The 18,194-nt window shown below is 64.4% G+C and overlaps 4 protein-coding genes across 5 annotated transcripts; 2 read left to right on the forward strand and 2 right to left on the reverse strand.

Annotated features, from left to right (window-relative positions):
- The first annotated feature begins 31 nt into the window (after positions 1 to 31).
- CHLRE_09g387912v5 (uncharacterized protein) lies at positions 32 to 8,510 on the forward strand. Its single transcript, XM_043065449.1, has 13 exons — positions 32 to 79; positions 667 to 1,014; positions 1,331 to 1,462; positions 1,585 to 1,641; positions 1,862 to 1,987; positions 2,166 to 2,282; positions 2,778 to 2,960; positions 3,282 to 3,508; positions 3,924 to 3,978; positions 4,134 to 4,254; positions 4,425 to 4,666; positions 4,890 to 4,991; positions 5,109 to 8,510. Exons 1-13 carry the CDS (start codon positions 38 to 40, stop codon positions 7,833 to 7,835), a joined length of 4,479 nt encoding a protein of 1,492 aa, XP_042921082.1. The 5' UTR covers positions 32 to 37; the 3' UTR covers positions 7,836 to 8,510.
- A 2,171-nt stretch (positions 8,511 to 10,681) lies between these two features.
- On the forward strand, positions 10,682 to 14,622 carry CHLRE_09g387949v5 (uncharacterized protein). The gene is made up of 9 exons (XM_001694862.2): positions 10,682 to 11,036; positions 11,125 to 11,176; positions 11,376 to 11,584; positions 11,831 to 11,947; positions 12,200 to 12,635; positions 12,835 to 12,944; positions 13,163 to 13,330; positions 13,618 to 13,660; positions 13,812 to 14,622. Exons 1-9 carry the CDS (start codon positions 10,911 to 10,913, stop codon positions 13,868 to 13,870), a joined length of 1,320 nt encoding a protein of 439 aa, XP_001694914.1. The 5' UTR covers positions 10,682 to 10,910; the 3' UTR covers positions 13,871 to 14,622.
- CHLRE_09g387986v5 (uncharacterized protein) lies at positions 14,496 to 17,761 on the reverse strand. 2 transcript variants are annotated; one of them, XM_043065452.1, is made up of 3 exons: positions 17,092 to 17,761; positions 16,127 to 16,922; positions 14,496 to 15,452 (listed from the first exon to the last, which is right to left on the reverse strand). In XM_043065452.1, the coding sequence occupies exon 1, from the start codon at positions 17,720 to 17,722 to the stop codon at positions 17,099 to 17,101; it is 624 nt and encodes a 207-aa protein (XP_042921083.1). In that variant the 5' UTR covers positions 17,723 to 17,761; the 3' UTR covers positions 14,496 to 15,452; positions 16,127 to 16,922; positions 17,092 to 17,098. The 2 variants fall into 2 exon arrangements, with proteins under 2 accessions (XP_042921083.1, XP_042921084.1); XM_043065453.1 differs by lacking the exon at positions 14,496 to 15,452 and having other exon boundaries at positions 15,946 to 16,922.
- CHLRE_09g388023v5 (uncharacterized protein) lies at positions 14,656 to 15,881 on the reverse strand. The gene is made up of 2 exons (XM_043065454.1): positions 15,670 to 15,881; positions 14,656 to 15,452 (listed from the first exon to the last, which is right to left on the reverse strand). Exon 2 carries the CDS (start codon positions 15,158 to 15,160, stop codon positions 14,942 to 14,944), a length of 219 nt encoding a protein of 72 aa, XP_042921085.1. The 5' UTR covers positions 15,161 to 15,452; positions 15,670 to 15,881; the 3' UTR covers positions 14,656 to 14,941.
- Positions 17,762 to 18,194: the final 433 nt, after the last annotated feature.

Below are 18,194 nucleotides of genomic sequence, written 5' to 3' on the forward strand. Positions count from 1 at the left end.
AAGTCCTAGCCAGGTGCAGACAAAGGAGGACTCCAGGATGGCCGACCTCTCTCCTCGGGGCCAAGACCGAGACTGGCAGGTAAGATAAATACTACGGGAACGCGATGGTCTCGAAGGCAGAGACGGGGCCGGGAGCTCGGGGCTCGGCGCAGCTTGTCAGCGAGAGTTTTATTCCCCATGACAAGAGTTCCTGGTGCCGGTGCGTGCGGGCGCTGGACCATATGAATACCACTTGGCTACTTCCACCTGTGACGTACTTCGGAGTACTGGGAAGGGCCGGGCCAAGCTCGCATGTGCCCTCAACATGGCACCTCCGCCACTTTGCCTCGAAGGACCCTAGTTCCATCGGCATGATAGGCTGCACAATTAGGATATGCACATTGTGTCGGTGTACTGCATTCGCACGACTCTTCCCCTTCTTGCGACTAGCAATTGTCCTGCACTTCTGCGAGCGTGTGCGGCCGCTGAAGACTGCCCTGCCAGCCTCGCATCACCAAGCCTGATTGCGCGTTGTCACCACATTGCGACACGGCAACCCCAATCGCCTCACGCCGCAAGACCTGCCTTGACGCCAGGCCCTCTTTGCCGCAAGCAGGCCCAGGCAGGCCGGGCCCTAGGGATGAACCCCACGCCTGAGAAACTTGTATGCCTGCACCCTCCTCACAGACTGCCAGCCTGCCCGCCAGCCACCGCGGCGTCCCCTCGCCCCGGCTGCCCGGCGGTGGCAGCAACGCCGGCAACAGCCCCATGTACCAGCCACAGATCACGGAGGCGTGGGCCGAGCCGCCCCAGCCCTCGGTCAACTCGCCCTCGCACTTCTTACCCGACATTCGCGAGCATGCGGCACGGGGCCCCACCATGGGCCCGGGCGGCGGCGGGCTGCGGGGCCTGCCGGCCGGCTTCACGCTGCCGCCCGAGGTGCCGTCGCCCGAATCGCTCCGTGGTGAGGTGCGCATTCGCGGCCTCAAGAACGAGCTGCTCACAGCCAAGAACCGCTTTGAGCAGGAGCTGCAGGTGTGTGTGGGGGGCGCTGTGGTGGGGGGGGGGGCGCTGTGGGAGGGGTTGTAAATACCAGCCCAAACTAGACCAAACCCAGGGGGGGTGGGGGGGACTATAGGGCGTGCAGGAAAGGGGGGCAGGTGCTCGAGTCATACGGAGCGTGAGTTTGACGCGAGGCGTGGGGGTGTGGGCATAGGGCGGGAACGCACCAGCCTGTGCCGCGTGTGGTTACACGGCGTGGGGCCAAGGCACACCTGCTACCGCGCCCCCCAGACCGAGCAACTCCTGCTTCCCATTGTAAAACGCCGGTTGCTTGCCGTTCGCCCCGCAGCTGCGGGACGCCGAGGCCCAGAAGCTGCGTGAGTACATCGAGCAGCAGCGCGATGTGATGGCCGCGCAGAAGGGCACCATCCGCGAGCTGGAGCGCAACGTGGCGGAGCTGACGCGCACGCATACCACCAATGTGAGCGGGAGGCGGGGGCGGCGGGGGGGGGCCGAAAACGGGGTGTAGGGCCCCTGCGCTTGCTGTCCCACACGGTAGGCGGGTGCAATTGTCCCACGCGCTACCCCCCGTCCTGTTTGCAGAGGGCCAACCACGAGCGGTACTCGGTCAAGGCGGAGGCCAAGGTCCGGGCGCTGCAGGTGCGGCCGCTGGGGGGTTGGGTGGGAAGGGGGCAGCGCCCGCGGGCCGCGGCAGCCGCCTCTACGGTGGCATGCAGTGAACCCCACCCTTTACGCAAGCCACCATCCAGCAATCAATCCGCGCCTGCTACAGCCAGTGCTGCTGCTGGTACCACTGCTGCTGCTTCGCGTCTCGGGCCTTGCCGACCTGCGAGATTTTTCGGGCTCGCTGCTGCTGCAGGGCCGGCTGCGAGAGGTGGAGCACGAGCACAGTGCGGCCATGAGCGGCATGGCGGCTCAGCTGGAGCGGGCGCGCAAGGAGCGCACCGCGCTGGCACTGGGCATTGCGGCGGTGGCCTCACAGGCGGTGAGATGGAGCGAAGAGCTGCTGCTGCCCTCCTCCCGGCATGGCTGCTGCCAGCCCGCTGGTTGCACGGGTGCCGCTGTATGCACAACTCTGATCCGCACACGGTGCCTTTCAAGCTCTACGCTCGGGCTTTTGTGTGTTTACGCTGCGTGTTCCTGTCCTGTTACGTGTGTCGCAGCTGGGCGGTGACGGCGCGTCGCCCGAGGACGTGCACATGGACGCCGAGCGCGCGGCGGCGGAGGGCTACGAGCAGCTGCCGCGCACTGCCGCCGCCTGGCTGGGGCTGAGATACGAGGTGCGGCGCGCCGGTGTGCATGTATGTGTGTGTGTGTGTGTTGAATAAAACAACAAAACGAAGCCCACCCAGACGGCGCGCCGGTGTGCGTGTATGTGTGTGTGTGTGTGACTACGGTTTCCACGGTTATTCTGCCAGATCACGTGAATAGTGTATCTGGTATAACCAACGACAGGGCTCTCAATCGAGGGCTGCCGTGACCTGGCGTTTCCCTGGCAGAGCGCAAACAGCTGTGTGTGTGTATGTGTGTGTGTGTGCGTGTGTGTATGTGGGCATGGCTTGGGTGTGCATCGGGGCTGTGAGGGCGCGGGCTTTGGTTGGTACCGTGGTGCAGTAGCGTGTGGGGATGTAATGCTGTAGTAGTCACGCATGTTCGGCAACACTATAACCTTCTCGCACTTTCATGACGGATGAGCTTTCTCCTGATGATGGGACTTCCTCGCTGGGCTCTTGGGCATATAACCCACCTCCCATCCCCGCCCCCCCACCCCGCAGCTGGACGACGACGGCAACCTGGCCAGCTTCAGCCGCGCCGCCGGCAGCCCCACACGCCCCTTTGACCGCGACGGCGCGCGTGCTGTGGCGGCGCTGGTGGCGCAGACGCGGCGGCTGTTCGAGCAGCGCAGCGCATACCGCTCCAAGCTGCGCGCCACAGGCCAGCAGATCGAGCATATGCAGGTGAGCGGGAGGGGGTTAGCCGTCTTGTTGCGACGGCGTTGGATCATCGTCACAGCTTCCTGCCGGCGCCCCGGCCCCCACGTGTGCCCATCCACCCATGTTAGCTGCCGGGCCATAACTGCCGACCTCCACCCATACATCAGTGTGAAACGCGCCGCGCGCTCCGCAGCGCCGCGCCTGCTAGTGGCGTCGCCAGACCCTCCATGCCTCTGGACCCATTCCCGGCGCACACGCGATGTACGCCGTCGCGTTGCTGCATCGTATCCACTGTTTTTGCACTTGATTTTCCTTGTGCTCTTTTTTCAAACACACGCAATGCAGGCGGTGCTGGACAACGTGGAGGCGGACTTCAACCTGGTCAATTGGCTCATTGACATGATGGGCGCCGAGGGCCGCCGCCTGGGCGCCGAGCTAGGCACGCCGCCGCTGCTGCCCGCCGATGCGCCGCCGCCCGACTCGGCTGCGCGGCTGAGCGAGCGCGTGGAGGGCGTCAAGGCGCTGGTGGCGCGGCTGAGCGAGGAGCTGTTGGTGGCGGACGCGGAGAAGAGGTGCGAGGACAGCAGCGAGTTGGTTGTGTGTGTGTGTGTGTGTGTGTGTGTGTGTGTGTGTGTGTGTGTGTGTGTGTGTGTGTGTGTGTGTGTGTGTGTGTGTGTGTGTGTGTGTGTGTGTGTGTGGTTTCCACGGTTATTCTGCCAGATCACGTGAATCGTGTATCTGGTATTACCAACGACAGGGCTCTCAATCGTGTGTGTGTGTGTGTGTGTGTGTGTGTGTGTGTATGTGTGTATATGTGTGCGAGTGTGTAATGTGTATACGGTATGTGTGGTAGCAGGGGTTAAAGGTGGTAGTGGGTCAAGCGCGCACGTGTACATCTGCGCTTTACGGTTGATGTTGACCTGCTTGTGCATGTTGAGAGTATTTGTTTCGCGTCTGACGCCGGCCATTCTCCGCCTGCTGCTGCAGGGCCCTGGCGAGCCAGCTGGGCCACGACCTCAGCGATAGCCCCGTCGACCGCCGGGTGAGTATGCACGGGCACCGCGCGCGTGTGTACGTGTGGATGTAGGCCGAGTGCCTGCTCATTGACTCAACCTGAGTGTCCAATCTACAACCTCGCTCCACCTGTTCTCACCGCTGCGCCCGCCCCCCAACCGCCACCCGCACGCCTGCATGCAGAGCATCATCGAGGCCTATGCCGCCAAGCTCAAGGAGCTGTACGGCAACGCCCGCCGGCCCCAGCCGCCCGCCGCGCCGCTCAACAGCGGCCGCCGCTCGCCGCCGCAAGGCCGTCGCCCAGGTGAGAGCCCCTGCCCACTGGCGTTGGCGCGGTGCGGCAACACGTGTGGGACAGATCAGACCATGCCTTGCATCGGCATCACATCAACCCTCTGATACCATTTTCAACAGCGCGCCGCCGGGTTATGACTTTATGGTGCTGTTGTCCTGGTGTCGCACGCACGCATGCAGTGCCGCCGCCGCCGGCCAAGGAGCGCTCCGTGCAGCCGGCCGCCAGCCCCAGCGCCGCGTCGCCGCCCGCCGGCGCCAAGCCCACCGGCTACCCGGTATCGCCCAAGGTGCGCGCAGCTGCCGGCCGCACCCACCAGCCCACCGTCGCCTCGCAAGCGTCGCCGCCGCCGCCCGACGCCAAGGAGGCCGAGGAGCGCCGCACCGAGCAGAAGGCCAAGAAGGCCAACGAGCTGTCCGACCACGTGAGTTTTGGCGTGTGCGCAGATGAAAACCGCCGAGCGCAGGTGTTAGAGAGCATAAGGGAAGAGCGCATGTGTGTGGATGTGTGTGTCGGCAGTTGGTGGACAGGAATTTGGAAACGACATTGCGCTCCGGCCTCTGACTATGTAGAAGCGGGAGACGCCCTGCATGAGCCTGCATGTGGGTTCATGACGCGACGCCCCTCCTGCCTTTACTCGCCTAAAGTTCTCGGAGGTGCTGCACGGCAAGCCCGCCGAGAAGGGCCGCCGGGCCATCAAGGCCGCGGCTGCGGCCGAGAAGGCTCCCGCGCCGCCCGTGGCGCAGAAGGTGGGTGCGGCGGTGAACCGACGTGCTTTGCCAGTCATCCGGTTTGGTGCCCGTTGTATGGTGCTCAGGTTGAAGTGCCCTTTGCTTTATCGCTATCCGCTGTATAACATCTCGCAGGCGCATGCGGCGCCGCCGGAGCCATCTACTCCCGCACGTGGCATCGCCGCTGCTGGCAAGGTCTCTCGCGAGCAGCCGCCCGCACCGCCATCCAAGGAGCACTCAGTGGATGCTGCGCCCGCGGAGCCGGAGCCACCATCCCCGGTACGAGAGCCGGAGCCGGAGCCCAGTCAGGCACCAGAGCCGGAGCCGGAGCCGGAGGCAGAGCCGGAGCCAGAACCCACCGCAGAGCCACAACCGGAGCCGGAGGCAGAGCCGGAGGCAGAGCCGGAGGCAGAGCCGGAGGCAGAGCCGGAGGCAGAGCCGGAGGCAGAGCCGGAGCCGTCCGAGCCAGCTGTAGAGCCCGAGCCGCAGCCGGAACCGGATGCAGAGGAGGCGCCTGAGACTGCGGCTGCAGGCGGTGCGGATGGCGAGGAGGAGGCGGGAGGGGATGAGCCCGAGCCTTCGGAGCCGGAGCCGGTGCGCGTGGCCGAGCAGGAGCAGGAGCAGCAGGAGCAGCAGCAGGAGCAGCAGGAGGAGGAGGAGGACGTTTACCCTGAGGCTCCCTCGTCGGCCGTGCCTGACACGGAGCTGACCGCCGACCTCACCGCCGACCTCACCATGGAGCCCACCAACGCGGAGACAGACGCCTCCGAGCCGCTGTCGCCGGTGCGTGTGCACCTGCGCCCCAGCAGCGCGCAGAGCGCCGCCGTGCGCATGCGGCTGAGCATGGACGCGGAGGAGCCGGCAGCGACGGCGTACGGCACCGGCACCGGCGGCTCGGAGGGCGCCGAGGGGCTGGCGGCTGTGGAGGAGGGCGAGGAGGCGATGGAGGAGGCGGTGGCGGCCGAGGCGGAGGAGGAGGAGGCTGAGGCTGCTGCGGCGGAGACATACAATGGGGAGCCGGCTGAGGAGCCCGAAGAACCCGAGGATGAGCCCGCAGCAGAGGAGCCGGCTGCGGCTGAGGAGGAGCCGGCAGCAGGTGAGCCGGCTGCGGCTGAGGAGGAGGCGGCAGCTGAGGAGCCGGCTGCGGCCGAGGAGGAGGCGGCAGCTGAGGAGCCGGCTGCGGCTGAGGAGGAGGCGGCAGCTGAGGAGCCGGCTGCAGCTGAGGAGGAGCCCGCAGCTGAGGATCCGGCTGCGGCTGAGGAGGAGGCGGCACCTGAGGAGCCGGCTGCGGCTGAGGAGGAGCCCGCAGCTGAGGAGCCCGCAGAACCCGAGGATGCGCCCGCAGCAGAGGAGCCGGCTGCAGCTGAGGAGGAGCCGGCAGCTGAGGATCCGGCTGCGGCTGAGGAGGAGGCGGCACCTGAGGAGCCGGCTGCGGCCGAGGAGGAGGCGGCAGCTGAGGAGCCGGCTGCGGCTGAGGAGGAGGCGGCAGCTGTGGAGCCGGCTACGGCTGAGGAGGAGCCGGCGGCGGCTGAGGCTGTGGCTGAGGAGGCGGCGGCGGCTGAGGGTGAGCCCGCAGCTGAGGAGCCGGCTGCGGCTGAGGAGGAGGCGGCAGCTGAGGAGCCGGCTGCAGCTAAGGAGGAGCCCGCAGCTGAGGAGCCGACTGCAGCTGAGGAGGAGGCGGCAGCTGAGGAGCCGGCTGCAGCTGAGGAGGAGCCGGCAGCTGAGGAGCCGGCTGCGGCCGAGGAGGAGGCGGCAACAGAGGAGCCGGCGGCGGGTGAAGATCCGGCTGCAGCTGAGGAGGCGGCGGCAGCAGAGGTGCCGGCGGCGGCTGAGGAGGAGCCCGCAGCTGAGGATCGGGCTGCGGCTGAGGAGGAGCCGGCAGCTGAGGAGCCGGCTGCGGCCGAGGAGGAGGCGGCAGCTGAGGAGCCGGCTACAGCTGAGGAGGAGCCCGCAGCTGAGGATCCGGCTGCGGCTGAAGAGGATACGGCAGCAGAGGAGCCGGCTGCAGCTGAGGAGGAGCCCGCAGCTGAGGATCCGGCTGCAGCTGTGGAGGAGCCGGCAGCAGAGGAGCCGGCTGCGGCCGAGGAGGAGGCGGCAGCTGAGGATCCGGCTGCGGCCGAGGAGGAGGCGGCAGCTGAAGAGGAGCCGGCAGCTGAGGAGGAGGCGGCGGCTGAGGAGGAGCCGGCAGCTGAGGAGCCGGCTGCGGCTGAGGAGCCGGCTGCAGCTGAGGAGGAGGAGGCAGCAGAGGAGCCGGCGGCGGCTGAGGAGGAGCCCGCAGCTGAGGAGCCGGCTGCAGCTGAGGAGGAGCCCGCAGCTGAGGAGCCGGCTGCGGCTGAGGAGGAGCCGGCAGCTGAGGAGCCGGCTGCGGCTGAGGAGCCGGCTGCGGCTGAGGAGCCGGCTGCGGCTGAGGAGCCGGCTGCGGCTGAGGAGCCGGCTGCGGCTGAGGAGCCGGCAGCTGAGGAGCCGGCTGCAGCGGAGCCGGCCGCTGAAAAGCCGGCGGCGGCCGAGGAGCCGGCTGCAGCTGAGGAGGAGAAGGAGGCGGCTGAGGAGGAGCCGGCAGCAGAGGAGCCACCCAAGTCGCCAGTGCGCGTGCACATGCGGCCGGATAGCGCACAGCCCTCTGAGAGCGTGAAGGTGCGGCTCAGCATGGATGCTGAGGCACCGATGCCGGAGGCTGCGGAGGCTGCGGGCGGTGATGAGGGCTTGGAGCCGGTTGGTGAGGCTGACGTGGAGGCGCCGGAGGGCCATGACGGTGGCGATGCAGAGGCTGACCTGCGGGCTGAGCTGGAGGCGGCCGAGGAGGCGGAGGTGAATGCCCAGCACGCCGCGGAGATGGCTAAGGACGCCGCGGGTGACGAGTAATGTTGGTTAGCCTCGTGCAATAAGGCCAGGTGACAGAGTTTGGCGCGGCATTATGTGAACGGTGTGACACTGCTGAGCTAGGTGCAGCAAGTGAGGCAGGTACAGGATGCCAGTGAGCCCAGCCGGTCATGCACGCACTTGAAATAACGCCATGTGCACTTTGAATTTACGCTGTCCCCGTTGAAAGACCGGGGGCCGAAAGCTCGTAATACTTGCTTTGTACGGTACTGAATCAAGGTGAGCGTAACACGCACTTGAGCCAAGGCGTGTCCGATCTTGCACGGAGCCAATCTGAGCCAATGCGGCTGGGCCAGTCTCGTCTGTAGGGCAGGCAGAGGGAGAGCCGTGCAAATTGCAGTTGTCCTTATGAGATATGATGGTTGAATTGTTTGACTTAGGCTTCATAATTTCTTGTACTGCACGTGTCGGGCCAGAAACAGCAGGTAGTGCAGAGTGCGAGTGCTGGTTGGATGTATGACGCTGTGTGATCGCGAAACGTAGGATTCATGGCATTCGTGGTCTCGGGGTTGGGGGACGTACGTGTGTCAAATGTCGCTGGATGGTATGCTGCAAAGCAGGGATGTTTTGGAGTGGAGGTGCTCGCCTGCTCCATGATACTTAGACGTAGCGGGCGGTCGTAGCGGTGGGCGTGTGATCGTGTAACCCTGAGTTGTGCGTGCTGTGTCCTGGACTTGGCTCTTTCGAGCACAAACATGCACGAACACGATAGTGGGTACGTACGCAGCACGCAGCCTGTGGCAGCGTCGAGTCATCATTGCTCACTATCAGCACGCCGTGAGCGGCCAGTGGCGGCATTTTCCCTTGTTGGTGGCGCAGGGCTGGCGGCGGCGACAGCGGCGGCGCTGGCCCTGGCAGCTGCGGCGGTGGCGCAGGGCCTGGCAGCTGCGGCGGCGCCGCAGGGCTCGGCGGCGGCGCAGACCACATACCAGACGATAAGTGGGAAATAACATACACAGAGCGTACCGTACTGCCAATATGTATTCGTGTTCTGAATTTTCGGGGAGGGGGTCTGAAAATAGCTGGAATTAAACTTTAGTTATTAATTTTCGGGGAGGCGGCACACACCTATTGCAGTCTTGGCACAAATTTTCGGGGAAGACGGGCGGCTGCGGCGGCAGCCCCCTACGGATACCGGACCAATCCCGGCGCCTGACCTTGCGCCAGTGCATCTGCATCTGCATCTGTGCGCGTGTAAGCTACAATTTCAACCTAAACTAAATCTTGACGTAAACAAATACCGTACGCACGCACACGCAAGCGCACACACACACACACACACACACACACACACACACACACACACACACACGCACACACACACACACACACACACACACACACACACACACACACACACACACACACACACACACACACACACACACACACACACACGCACGCACGCACGCACGCACGCACGCACACACGCACACACACACACACACACACACACACACGAACGCACGCACGCACACACACACGCACGATGTTTACAAGAAACGCCGATGGCGGATTGGCGGTTTGACACGCTCGGCCGCGCCCCGCACCACGCCCGGCCCGCACCCCCGGACCCCCGCCAAATTTTTCTGCTTTTCTAGTATGACACAAATTTTCGGGGCTTGGGCTTATAAAATATGAGCTACATTGTTTCGGTTCCATATTTCGTGAGCCCACCACGAAATTTAGAACACGAATACATATTGGCAGTACGGTATGCAGGCCTAGAATCTGGGGGGGGTTGTTGTTTCTCTGGGTCGAAGATGGTCCCTCGCGGCGTGGGTAGGCGTGGGTACGGCGTGCCCCCGCTTGTCGGGCTGTCCCTTCGTCACTTGTATTCCTCGTCCTAGAATCTGAAGCTGCCGCAGGTTATTGATAAGCCGGCGGCGCCAGGCAGCGTTAGGTGTGACTGTCACAACGTGTTTCTAATCATACTTAGCAAGTGAGCGGGGCAAGTAGGCCGACGGCGCTGCAGGCGGCACGCCCCTGGGGTCCAGAGCAGGGTGTTCGTTCTCCAGGTCACTGGCTCGTGAACTGCGTCAGCAGGTCCCTCTTGTAACCAATGCAATCTATAAGATGAACCCTTGGCGTGCGTGGAGTCCGTGGATGACGTAGGTGCGGTGCTCTCCTCATCTGCAGTTTGCGCTGGTCAGATCCCTGACGTTGAGGTGCAGGATGCTCTGCAGACCTGTGTACCGATACGTGCTGCTTTGCTGGGGAGCCGGAGCGGGCGCAGCCACTATTGAAAGCGGTCCAGGTGCATGACAGCAGTGAACCTAGGGAATGTGTCATGCTTTAGTGCTGCATCGGGGCCGTATTCGGCGACGAATGACAACAACAGGTGCAAGGTGGGGCCGTGGAACATCTGGGATGTTGGGATGGCCAATGCGTGTACTCTGTGGTTACAGATAAGGCGAGAGCTTGCGGGTTCGGGCGCACGATACAGCATGAAGGAGTGAGGACACAGGCGTGCTGGACAAGTCACCGGACACCGGGTGTCCCCGCGTACCCCGCGACCGCGTTCCACCTCCGCGGATGTTGCCCGGCAGGTTTGTGTGCGGTGACACCTGGTGACACGGCGCTCACGCGCCTATTGACATTCACTTGTGCCTGAGCAGATCTTTGGTATTTTATCCAGAGGAATCCCTTCGGTCCCCGATGGGTGGCGATGGCGGCTGCTGACGTGCGGCGAAAGCTTGCACGGTGCGAAACGGGTGGGTTTGGATCCCGACTCGCCCGCCACTGGAGGTGTTTCACCATCCCCTCTGCGCAAATAGGAGGTCTTTGACGCTATTTGAATGTACTTTGCCACAGTCCCTCAGCTGGGAAGTAGTCAAGGCTTACGCAAGCGAGAGCAGCTCGCACAGACTGACCGTCAGGCTCGTAGCTGCTTCGCAGCGTAAGTGCCAAGCGCACTCTGCGGATAACATACTTTGCGCGCTCTTTCTTGCACAGCTTCATGAAGCTACATCTTGTAAAATCGAGCCCCTAGAAGTAAAAGTAGAGTTAGCGACGCTGTTTCGCGTTCGCTCGTAATAGGCGCTACCGTTCGCAAGGATGCGCACACACCGCGTCAGTATTATACTACAGCTATGCTGCTATTTTGCGGCATTGTTGCTTGGCCCGTTGAGCGCGTTGACGGTGGTCCAAGAAGATGGCAACTGGTGGCCGCTGGAAAACGAGGTTAGCGAGCGCTTTGGGTGAAGCTCAATCATTCAATGTGCCTGGCCACGGCGACACATACTAAGGTTGTTATCTGGGACATCGGCAGGAAGCACATCCTGGACAAGGGCTGGCGAGGCCAGGACGTAGCCTGCAGTCAGGTTTGCCGGGGCTGTGGAGGGTTCACTGAAGCAGCTTCAAGGAAGGGGTCCTCGGGCAGTTTGAGTGGTGGGGGTCTCAGGCACGAAACCTGGCGGGGGCACAGTGGCAGGTGACACGTCCAGTGCAGCACTGCCGTCACTCGCGCAGCCACGCCTCACTAGCTGGCTTGAATCCATCTTCGCGCGGCCGCCCTCGCAGTCGGCCCGGTGAAGGGGCTACCGAAGCGCTTCAGCATCCGGCCCATCGTGGACAACTCGCTGTGTGTCCATCTGGTCCACCTAGACGCCTCCAGGCTGAACCCGGGGCTGACTGCCCAGCAGCAGTCGGCCGCGGCGGCCACGGCTGCGCTGGTGGCGGCCGCGCGGCAGCGCAGCGGCCTGCCCCCTATCCAGGCCAAGGACGTGCAGGTGGGGAGGGCGCTGGTACACCTGCAGACTGCACGCTTGCCAATAGAGCCCTGAGCTACGGAATGACGGGCCCCAAAAAATAAAACCACCACGCAGTGATGGGTGCCTGTCTGCCTGAGCACGCCGCGGCCACCGCCGCACAGCCCGCACACCATCATAATCTGCGTGGGACGCCGTCCTCCCGTCCACACCTGATCTGCTTCGCCCCCGCCCATCGCCCTGTGTGCCCATCCACGCACGGGACAGGACTTCGGCACCTCCCGGCTGGTGCTGCTGCCGTGCGCGGGCGGCGCCACCGACACCTTCATCGCGGAGGCCATTTTGGGCCGCTTCTATTTCAACAACGGCACCAACTACCGCCAGGTACCGTACAGGATGTTGGAATGAGAAGGGAAACAGCAGGTGTGGGTCACGGGTGCGCGTGTCATGAACTTGCGGGTACGGGTGGGCGCCGGGGCGCATGCGTGCACCAGGCAGCTCCTGCTGAACCTGTGTCAACTGTGCTTAGGGCTGGTCATGTGATACAGTCGCAATATACTCGCGGGTTCCTGGCGACAAAGAGGAGGATTTACAACCCCTCTTCCGAACCGCTACCGACACGCTGCAACCACGCAGGGCTTCCTCAAGCCGTTCACCGACAAGGGCCTGTGCGCGTACGGAGTCAACGCCTCCTACACCGCCGGCCACCCCGTGTTTGGCGTCACCGGCACAACCTACTACACCGAGCACCCCAACAAGACCAGTGGTGCGGCGGCGGACGAGCCGCAGTACCTCGCGGACGACAACGAGATGGACTGGTTCGACGAGTACATTTTCGACTGGGCGGCGTACACGCGGTACGGTTACGATCCTGCCACGATTCCGAGCACGGGCTTCAAGTCCGCCAACCCGCTGCCGCCCACAATGCTGGACGCGAGTGGCTGGGGCCCGTTCCACAGCTCCTGGGGCGTGTGCATGAGCAACCCCACGGCGGACGTCATGACGCCGATCGACGACACCACCACCGAGGTGGCACTGCGCTACCACAGCTGGACCTTTGTCAACGTGCAGGGTGCGTGCGAATGCGGGTTAAGGCGTGGGTGTATGGGGACCATACCCAATTGTGCGCATCGGCGGCCATGTGGGGAATGGCCCCATACATGCGTGAGGACCTCAGGGTGTTCCAAGTAGTTGTGTCGAAGTCCCACGAACGTGCAAACATCCCTTCATCCTGTCCCCCCGCCCTCCTTCCGCCTCACCTGCGGCTGCAGACACGGGCTCGGTGTCGCACCTGCCTCGCGCCGCGGCTCGTCAGGCCTACGCGCTGCTGACCTTGGGCCCCGACCGCCCGCAGCCCGACATGTCCCCGCTGGCCGGCGAGGTGAGAACGCACTGGCGTCGCCGCACGTGCCCCAGACCGCCTTGCATAAAACCTGCACACCTGGCCGCACCCAAACCCTGACCGCCTACACCACCCACCCCCAACCTGCCCTGCTGCACGCCTACTCGCGTTTGCCCGCCTCACCCACGCATGCAATTCCCCACCCACGCCTGCAACCCCCCGCCCGCACAACCCAACAACCCACCCCTCCTTTTCAGATGGACGCGGGGGATCTGTCCGCGGCCATGGGGGGTTCCGACAAGCCGTACGGCACCGGGTACTCCACGCTGGTCAGCAATGAGCTGTGCATGCGGCTGGAGGCGATCAAGGAGGGCGGCCAGGTGCAGCTGGCGCAGTGCAACCCCGTGGCGCCGGCGCTGGACCAGGTGAGGGAGGGCTGGAGGGAGGGCGGGGGCGGGGCGGAGAGGGTGCGGGTGGCCATGTGGTGTGATGCCAGCCGCCCGAGTGTATGCTGGGGTAGAAACAGCTTTTGTGCTGAGCAGCTGGAGGGCCGTGTGGGTGCCGTGCGGATGCGCTGTGCTTTAGTTGCAAGGCTGCAGTCGACGGCTGAGGCCCCGTATGCCATGTGGTGCTCAGCCGGCCGTGTCTGCACAACCCGGCGGAGTGCTGACCGGCGTCCTGACCCACTTGTTACGGTGCTGTCGTATCGCAGGTCTTCCAGCTCATTGCGTCGAAGAAGCCGCTTGGCAAGAAGAGTGAGTATGGGGCCCTGCTAATCAGCGTGGCGCAGTCTCTGGTGATCTCATCTTGCATGTGCATGTGGCGTGGCGCTGTGACTCGTGTGCAACCAGTGCCGCTCGCCGCCGTCAAAAGCTGAACGCACTGTGTCCCTCCTCGCACTCGCAGAGGCTGCCAAGATGGCTGCCAAGGCCGCGGCCGCTGCAGCTGCCGCTGCGTCATCATAAATGCCTGACTTTGCAGACGCACGTTCAGGCCGGCGCATGACAGTTGACGTACGTGTTTTGTACACGTGTAGCAGCTAAGTTGACCTTGCAAGAGGTGATTGGTTGGCATTTTAGTCCCATTCAGATGGCCTATAGGTAGCGTAGTGACCTGAACGAGTTACAAACACTCATGGTGGTTATGCAATTGCATCCTGAGGTTGCGCGCCCATTTTCCTACAACCCCGAGGGGCAAGTCCGCGGTCGCACGGTTGAGCACATTGAGTGGGTGTCCGGGCGGCCCTAGTTGACCTCTACTTAAACGACTGTTCCGCAGGATGCACATGCACATATATACTGGCTTGGCCTGGCCTCACACTGGCAGAACTGGAATGCGGTACATGACACTTTAATCACGCATAGAATGCACAACTTTGCCCTGGTCCCAGCCCCTTATCGGCAGCCTCTGTTGTCATTATTCCGTGCACCCGCACATCACTCCGCCAGCTCGCGGACACGGTCACATACGCGGTCAGCAGCTAGAAGCCTCACGGTACATGCATTTCCAACAACTGTCGCACTCTGTCGCGCCCTATGATAGGTGTCATGAACCGTTATCCGTGGGGTAAAGATATCCCGGTATGAATCGTAACAACGTAAATATGAGGACCAGAGTACAGACATCGGGACCGTGCCGGCGTGTCATACCCGAGAGCCGTTACGCGGGGTGCGAGGGGTAATGACCCCGCCGTCCGTAAGTGTAAGTACTGTATAGAGCTGAGATTATGGCGAACAGATTGGCCGGTAGAAGATTTGTCGGTGTTGGGCTGGTCATGGGGCGAGCTCAGCGCGATGGGTCCCATGGGTCCCATGCATTGTCATAGCTGTAAGCTTTGTCTCCATCACTCTAGACACCAATACACCCCTCTAGACACCTACACCGCGACTACACAAGCACGCAAGGCTAATGCGTTTATGCAGCCCCGCTCAAGTTTTACAACGAAGCTAGACCTGGTCTATGATAGGGGGCGCACATTCGGGACGACAGCCAAAAGCCGAGCTCGTGGCCTCCTGCCTCAATGCAATACGACGTCCTTATCCAAACAGATCTTTCTGGGGAAATGCAAAGACCGGCGGACCCAATGGTCGCTGCGACAAGGCACAATCCACAAGGCCCTCCACCCCCTCCTCACCTCCCTGGGCGTCACTTCCCACAAAGCCAGGCAGTGCTGCGACGCCCCACACGACCACGCACTCGCCACCCTCAACACGCACCATCCCAGCCCACACCGCCTCCCCCTCCGCCGCCGCCATGTCGCCACAGCTGCTGTGAATGCAGACGGCACGCTGGTAGGTGTCCTCGCTGGCACACTGAAGCAGACGGTGACGGCCGACAGCAGCAGAGGCCAGGCCACATGCATGGGGCGGTGCTGTGCAACACCCGCGGCGCGCGCAACAGCCGCGGCTGCGGCTGCGGGCGCCCGCTGTACATGTAGGCGCGCATAGGCGGCGGCGGCGGCATACGAGCCGCCTGCCGTGGCCGCCGCCGCTGCCGCCGCTGAGGCGGTGGCGACCTCCGCACAGTTCAGGAGGAGCGCCGGAACGCCTGTGGGGCATGAGGTGCACCAAGGCAGTTGTGACGCATATGCACGACCCGATGCGCGAGGTACAATGTGCGGGCCAGCCACACCTACGTTTGACAACAACATCTGCGCACGCCTTACACACGCCCAACGCCCGGCACGCCTCGCGCACACATACAAACATGCGCGCGCACACCCACCCACCCACCCACACACCCACACACACACATACACACACACCCTAAAAAAATTAGACCCCGGTCGGGGCCTTTGCGCTGGGCCCAAGTTGTTGTTTTTGGGCTGAGCCCCCCGAGCGAAGCGATCCAGGGGGAGGCGAAGCCCCCCAGGATCACCCCTGTCCGTGCCCTGCCTGCCTGCCTGCGTCGACAAAAAGTGCCAAACTGGCACAAACTGTGCTGCGGCTGTTGGCAACTGTGCTGCGTCTGGCTACGGTTGGCTCTGCTGTGGCATCGCGACTGCTAGATAGGCACCTGGTTTGGCTACGTGCCTGTGGAAACCGACCCCGGCTATGTCCGGGCGATGAGGTTGTTCGGCCTCAGACTGTGGAGGGGCTCAGCCCCTTTTCCCGTGACCGGGGAACACTTGTCTCGCCCAACTGCACGCCGCCAGGTCGCTCGCCGCCGCTGTCCAGCCAGTTGGCACCCAGTGCCGCCTCCGCCACGGCTGTCCCACCTGCCTTTTTGCCCTGCGCCCACTCTGCCATTCACCGAGACGCCCACAGCGCCGCCAGCAGCCCACCACCGCATACCCAAGGAACTCCAGCAGCTGGTAGTGCCCGCCCGCGCCCCTCGTGCCCCTGGGGGCGGCAGCAGCGACAGCCGCGCTGGCAGATGCTGCGCCGGCAGTAGCCGCGCCCGCAGCCCCGCTACCCGGTGCGCGAGGCTGCAGGTGCGGTGCAGCAACCGCCAGCAGGCCAGGTAGGCACAGCGGCGCCACCGCCAGCGCCTGCGGCAGCTACTCACGCCGCCGTTCGTCAGCGCCTGCTAAGCCAAAGCCTCCAGGCTGCTCGTTGCGCTGCCGCCGCCGCCATGGCCGCCTCCAGCGCTGCTGGCGCTGCCGACGCCGCCGTTGCTGGCCACCGTGTCGCTGCCCTTTGCTGTTCTGCCGGCTGCTGCCGTCGCCTCTTGCTTGTGCGCCGCCGCCGCTAACTGTGCCAAGAGCTGCTGAACGGGCTTGGAGGGGCCGCTGGCGGCTCCCGTCGCGGCGGCAGCTGTCCCAACACCGCCCGCCTGCGCCGGGCCGCCGTTGGATTCAGCGGCGGCATAGGCCTTCGCGCCAGCTGCCGCGCCGCCGCTGCTGCCTGCCGCCGGCACCGAGCCCTCCCGCTCCTTCGACCCCGACGGTGCCCTGCTGCCTTTGCTTCCGGAGGTGGCGGCAGCGGCTGCGGATCGGCTTTTCGCTGTCAGAGAGGCAGCGCCCTGATCACCTGCAACCCCACGTGCGTCCGTCGCCTGCTAAGCGGCCTGCTCAGCCTGCGCAACGCAGGTGAAGGCAGTCGGGCGTTCTTAAATACCCTCGCTGCCAAGCATCAGCCAAGTAATTTGCCTTCCACGTCCACATAAACTTGCCAGCCATTGGACTACCGTACCAACGCTACCGAGTGTTGGTCAACTGCTCTGCCCTGCTACAGCCCACACGCACCTTGTCGTCACCACTGGCCTTGCTCCTGCCGTCCGCCTCGCCAAAGCCTGCCAGCTTGGCCGCTGCACCATCCGCGGCTGCAGCCGCCGGCGACTGCGTACGGCCAGGTGTGCCGCCTTCCTGCTGCTGTTCGGGGCTGCGCCGCGCCTTGGCCTCCGCCCGCGGCCTCCGCCGCAGGAGCCGGCTTGCCGTCAGCCGCCGCCGCTGCCGGCCTCGCCGAGGCAGCTGCCGCCGCCGCCGCCTCGTTTGCCCGCCGCAGCGTCAGCAGCTCCCCAAACTGCCGCACGCCCGCAGCCACCCGACCGTCCAGGTCAGCCTGCTGCTGCTGCTTGCTGCTGCCGCCGACAAAGCCGGCGCCGCCGTTGCCCAGGCCGGCGAGCATGCCGGCCAGACCGCCACCGCGGCCGCCCGCGAGAAGCGCACGCGCCGTCGCCGCGACCGCCCGGGCCGCCCACCAATCCGCCATGCGCGCCGTCTCCAGCATCGCCTCCTTCTCCGGCGTCAGGCCGCCCGACCCGCCCGCCATCAGGCCCGCCATCGCTGCCGCCGCCTCGCGGCGGTGCGCCTGCAGCACCGCCTGCTGCTGCGCCTGCTGCGGCCGCTGCAGCAGCAGCAGCTGCTGCTGCAGCATGAGCCGTGCGAACAGCCCGTCCTGCTCCCCGCCGCCGCCTCCGAACCCGCCCAGCCTGCGTCCAAGCCCTCCGCCAAGGCCGCCGCCGCCGCCCAGCGTCCCCTGCGGCACCAGGTTCAGCCCAGCGTGCCGCAGCAGCGCCTGCTTGGGCAGCAGTGCAGCACCCTATAGGGGCCCCTGCTGCCCAGCGACGTTCCGGGCAATGGGTAAATAGCTGACTACCAGCAAGGAACCCGTTGCACTAGTGTAGAGCTCGGGGCCTACCTTGCGGCTGACCAAAAGGTGCCATCGCAGCCCTTGTGCTCGGGGTGCGTGTGGCTTCATCTCCTAGCTACTTATCGCATTGCTAGCTGGCCCAGCTAATCTTGACTGCCGCTGACAACACCGGCTTCCTCGGCATCAATGTACATGGGATCAGTCTGCTCGCTCTGAGTCACAATTAAGCAATGTATGGTTGCGCCTATCTGGGGTA

This window comes from Chlamydomonas reinhardtii, chromosome 9 (assembly GCF_000002595.2).
Source record: "Chlamydomonas reinhardtii strain CC-503 cw92 mt+ chromosome 9, whole genome shotgun sequence".
Taxonomy (NCBI): Eukaryota; Viridiplantae; Chlorophyta; class Chlorophyceae; order Chlamydomonadales; family Chlamydomonadaceae; genus Chlamydomonas; species Chlamydomonas reinhardtii.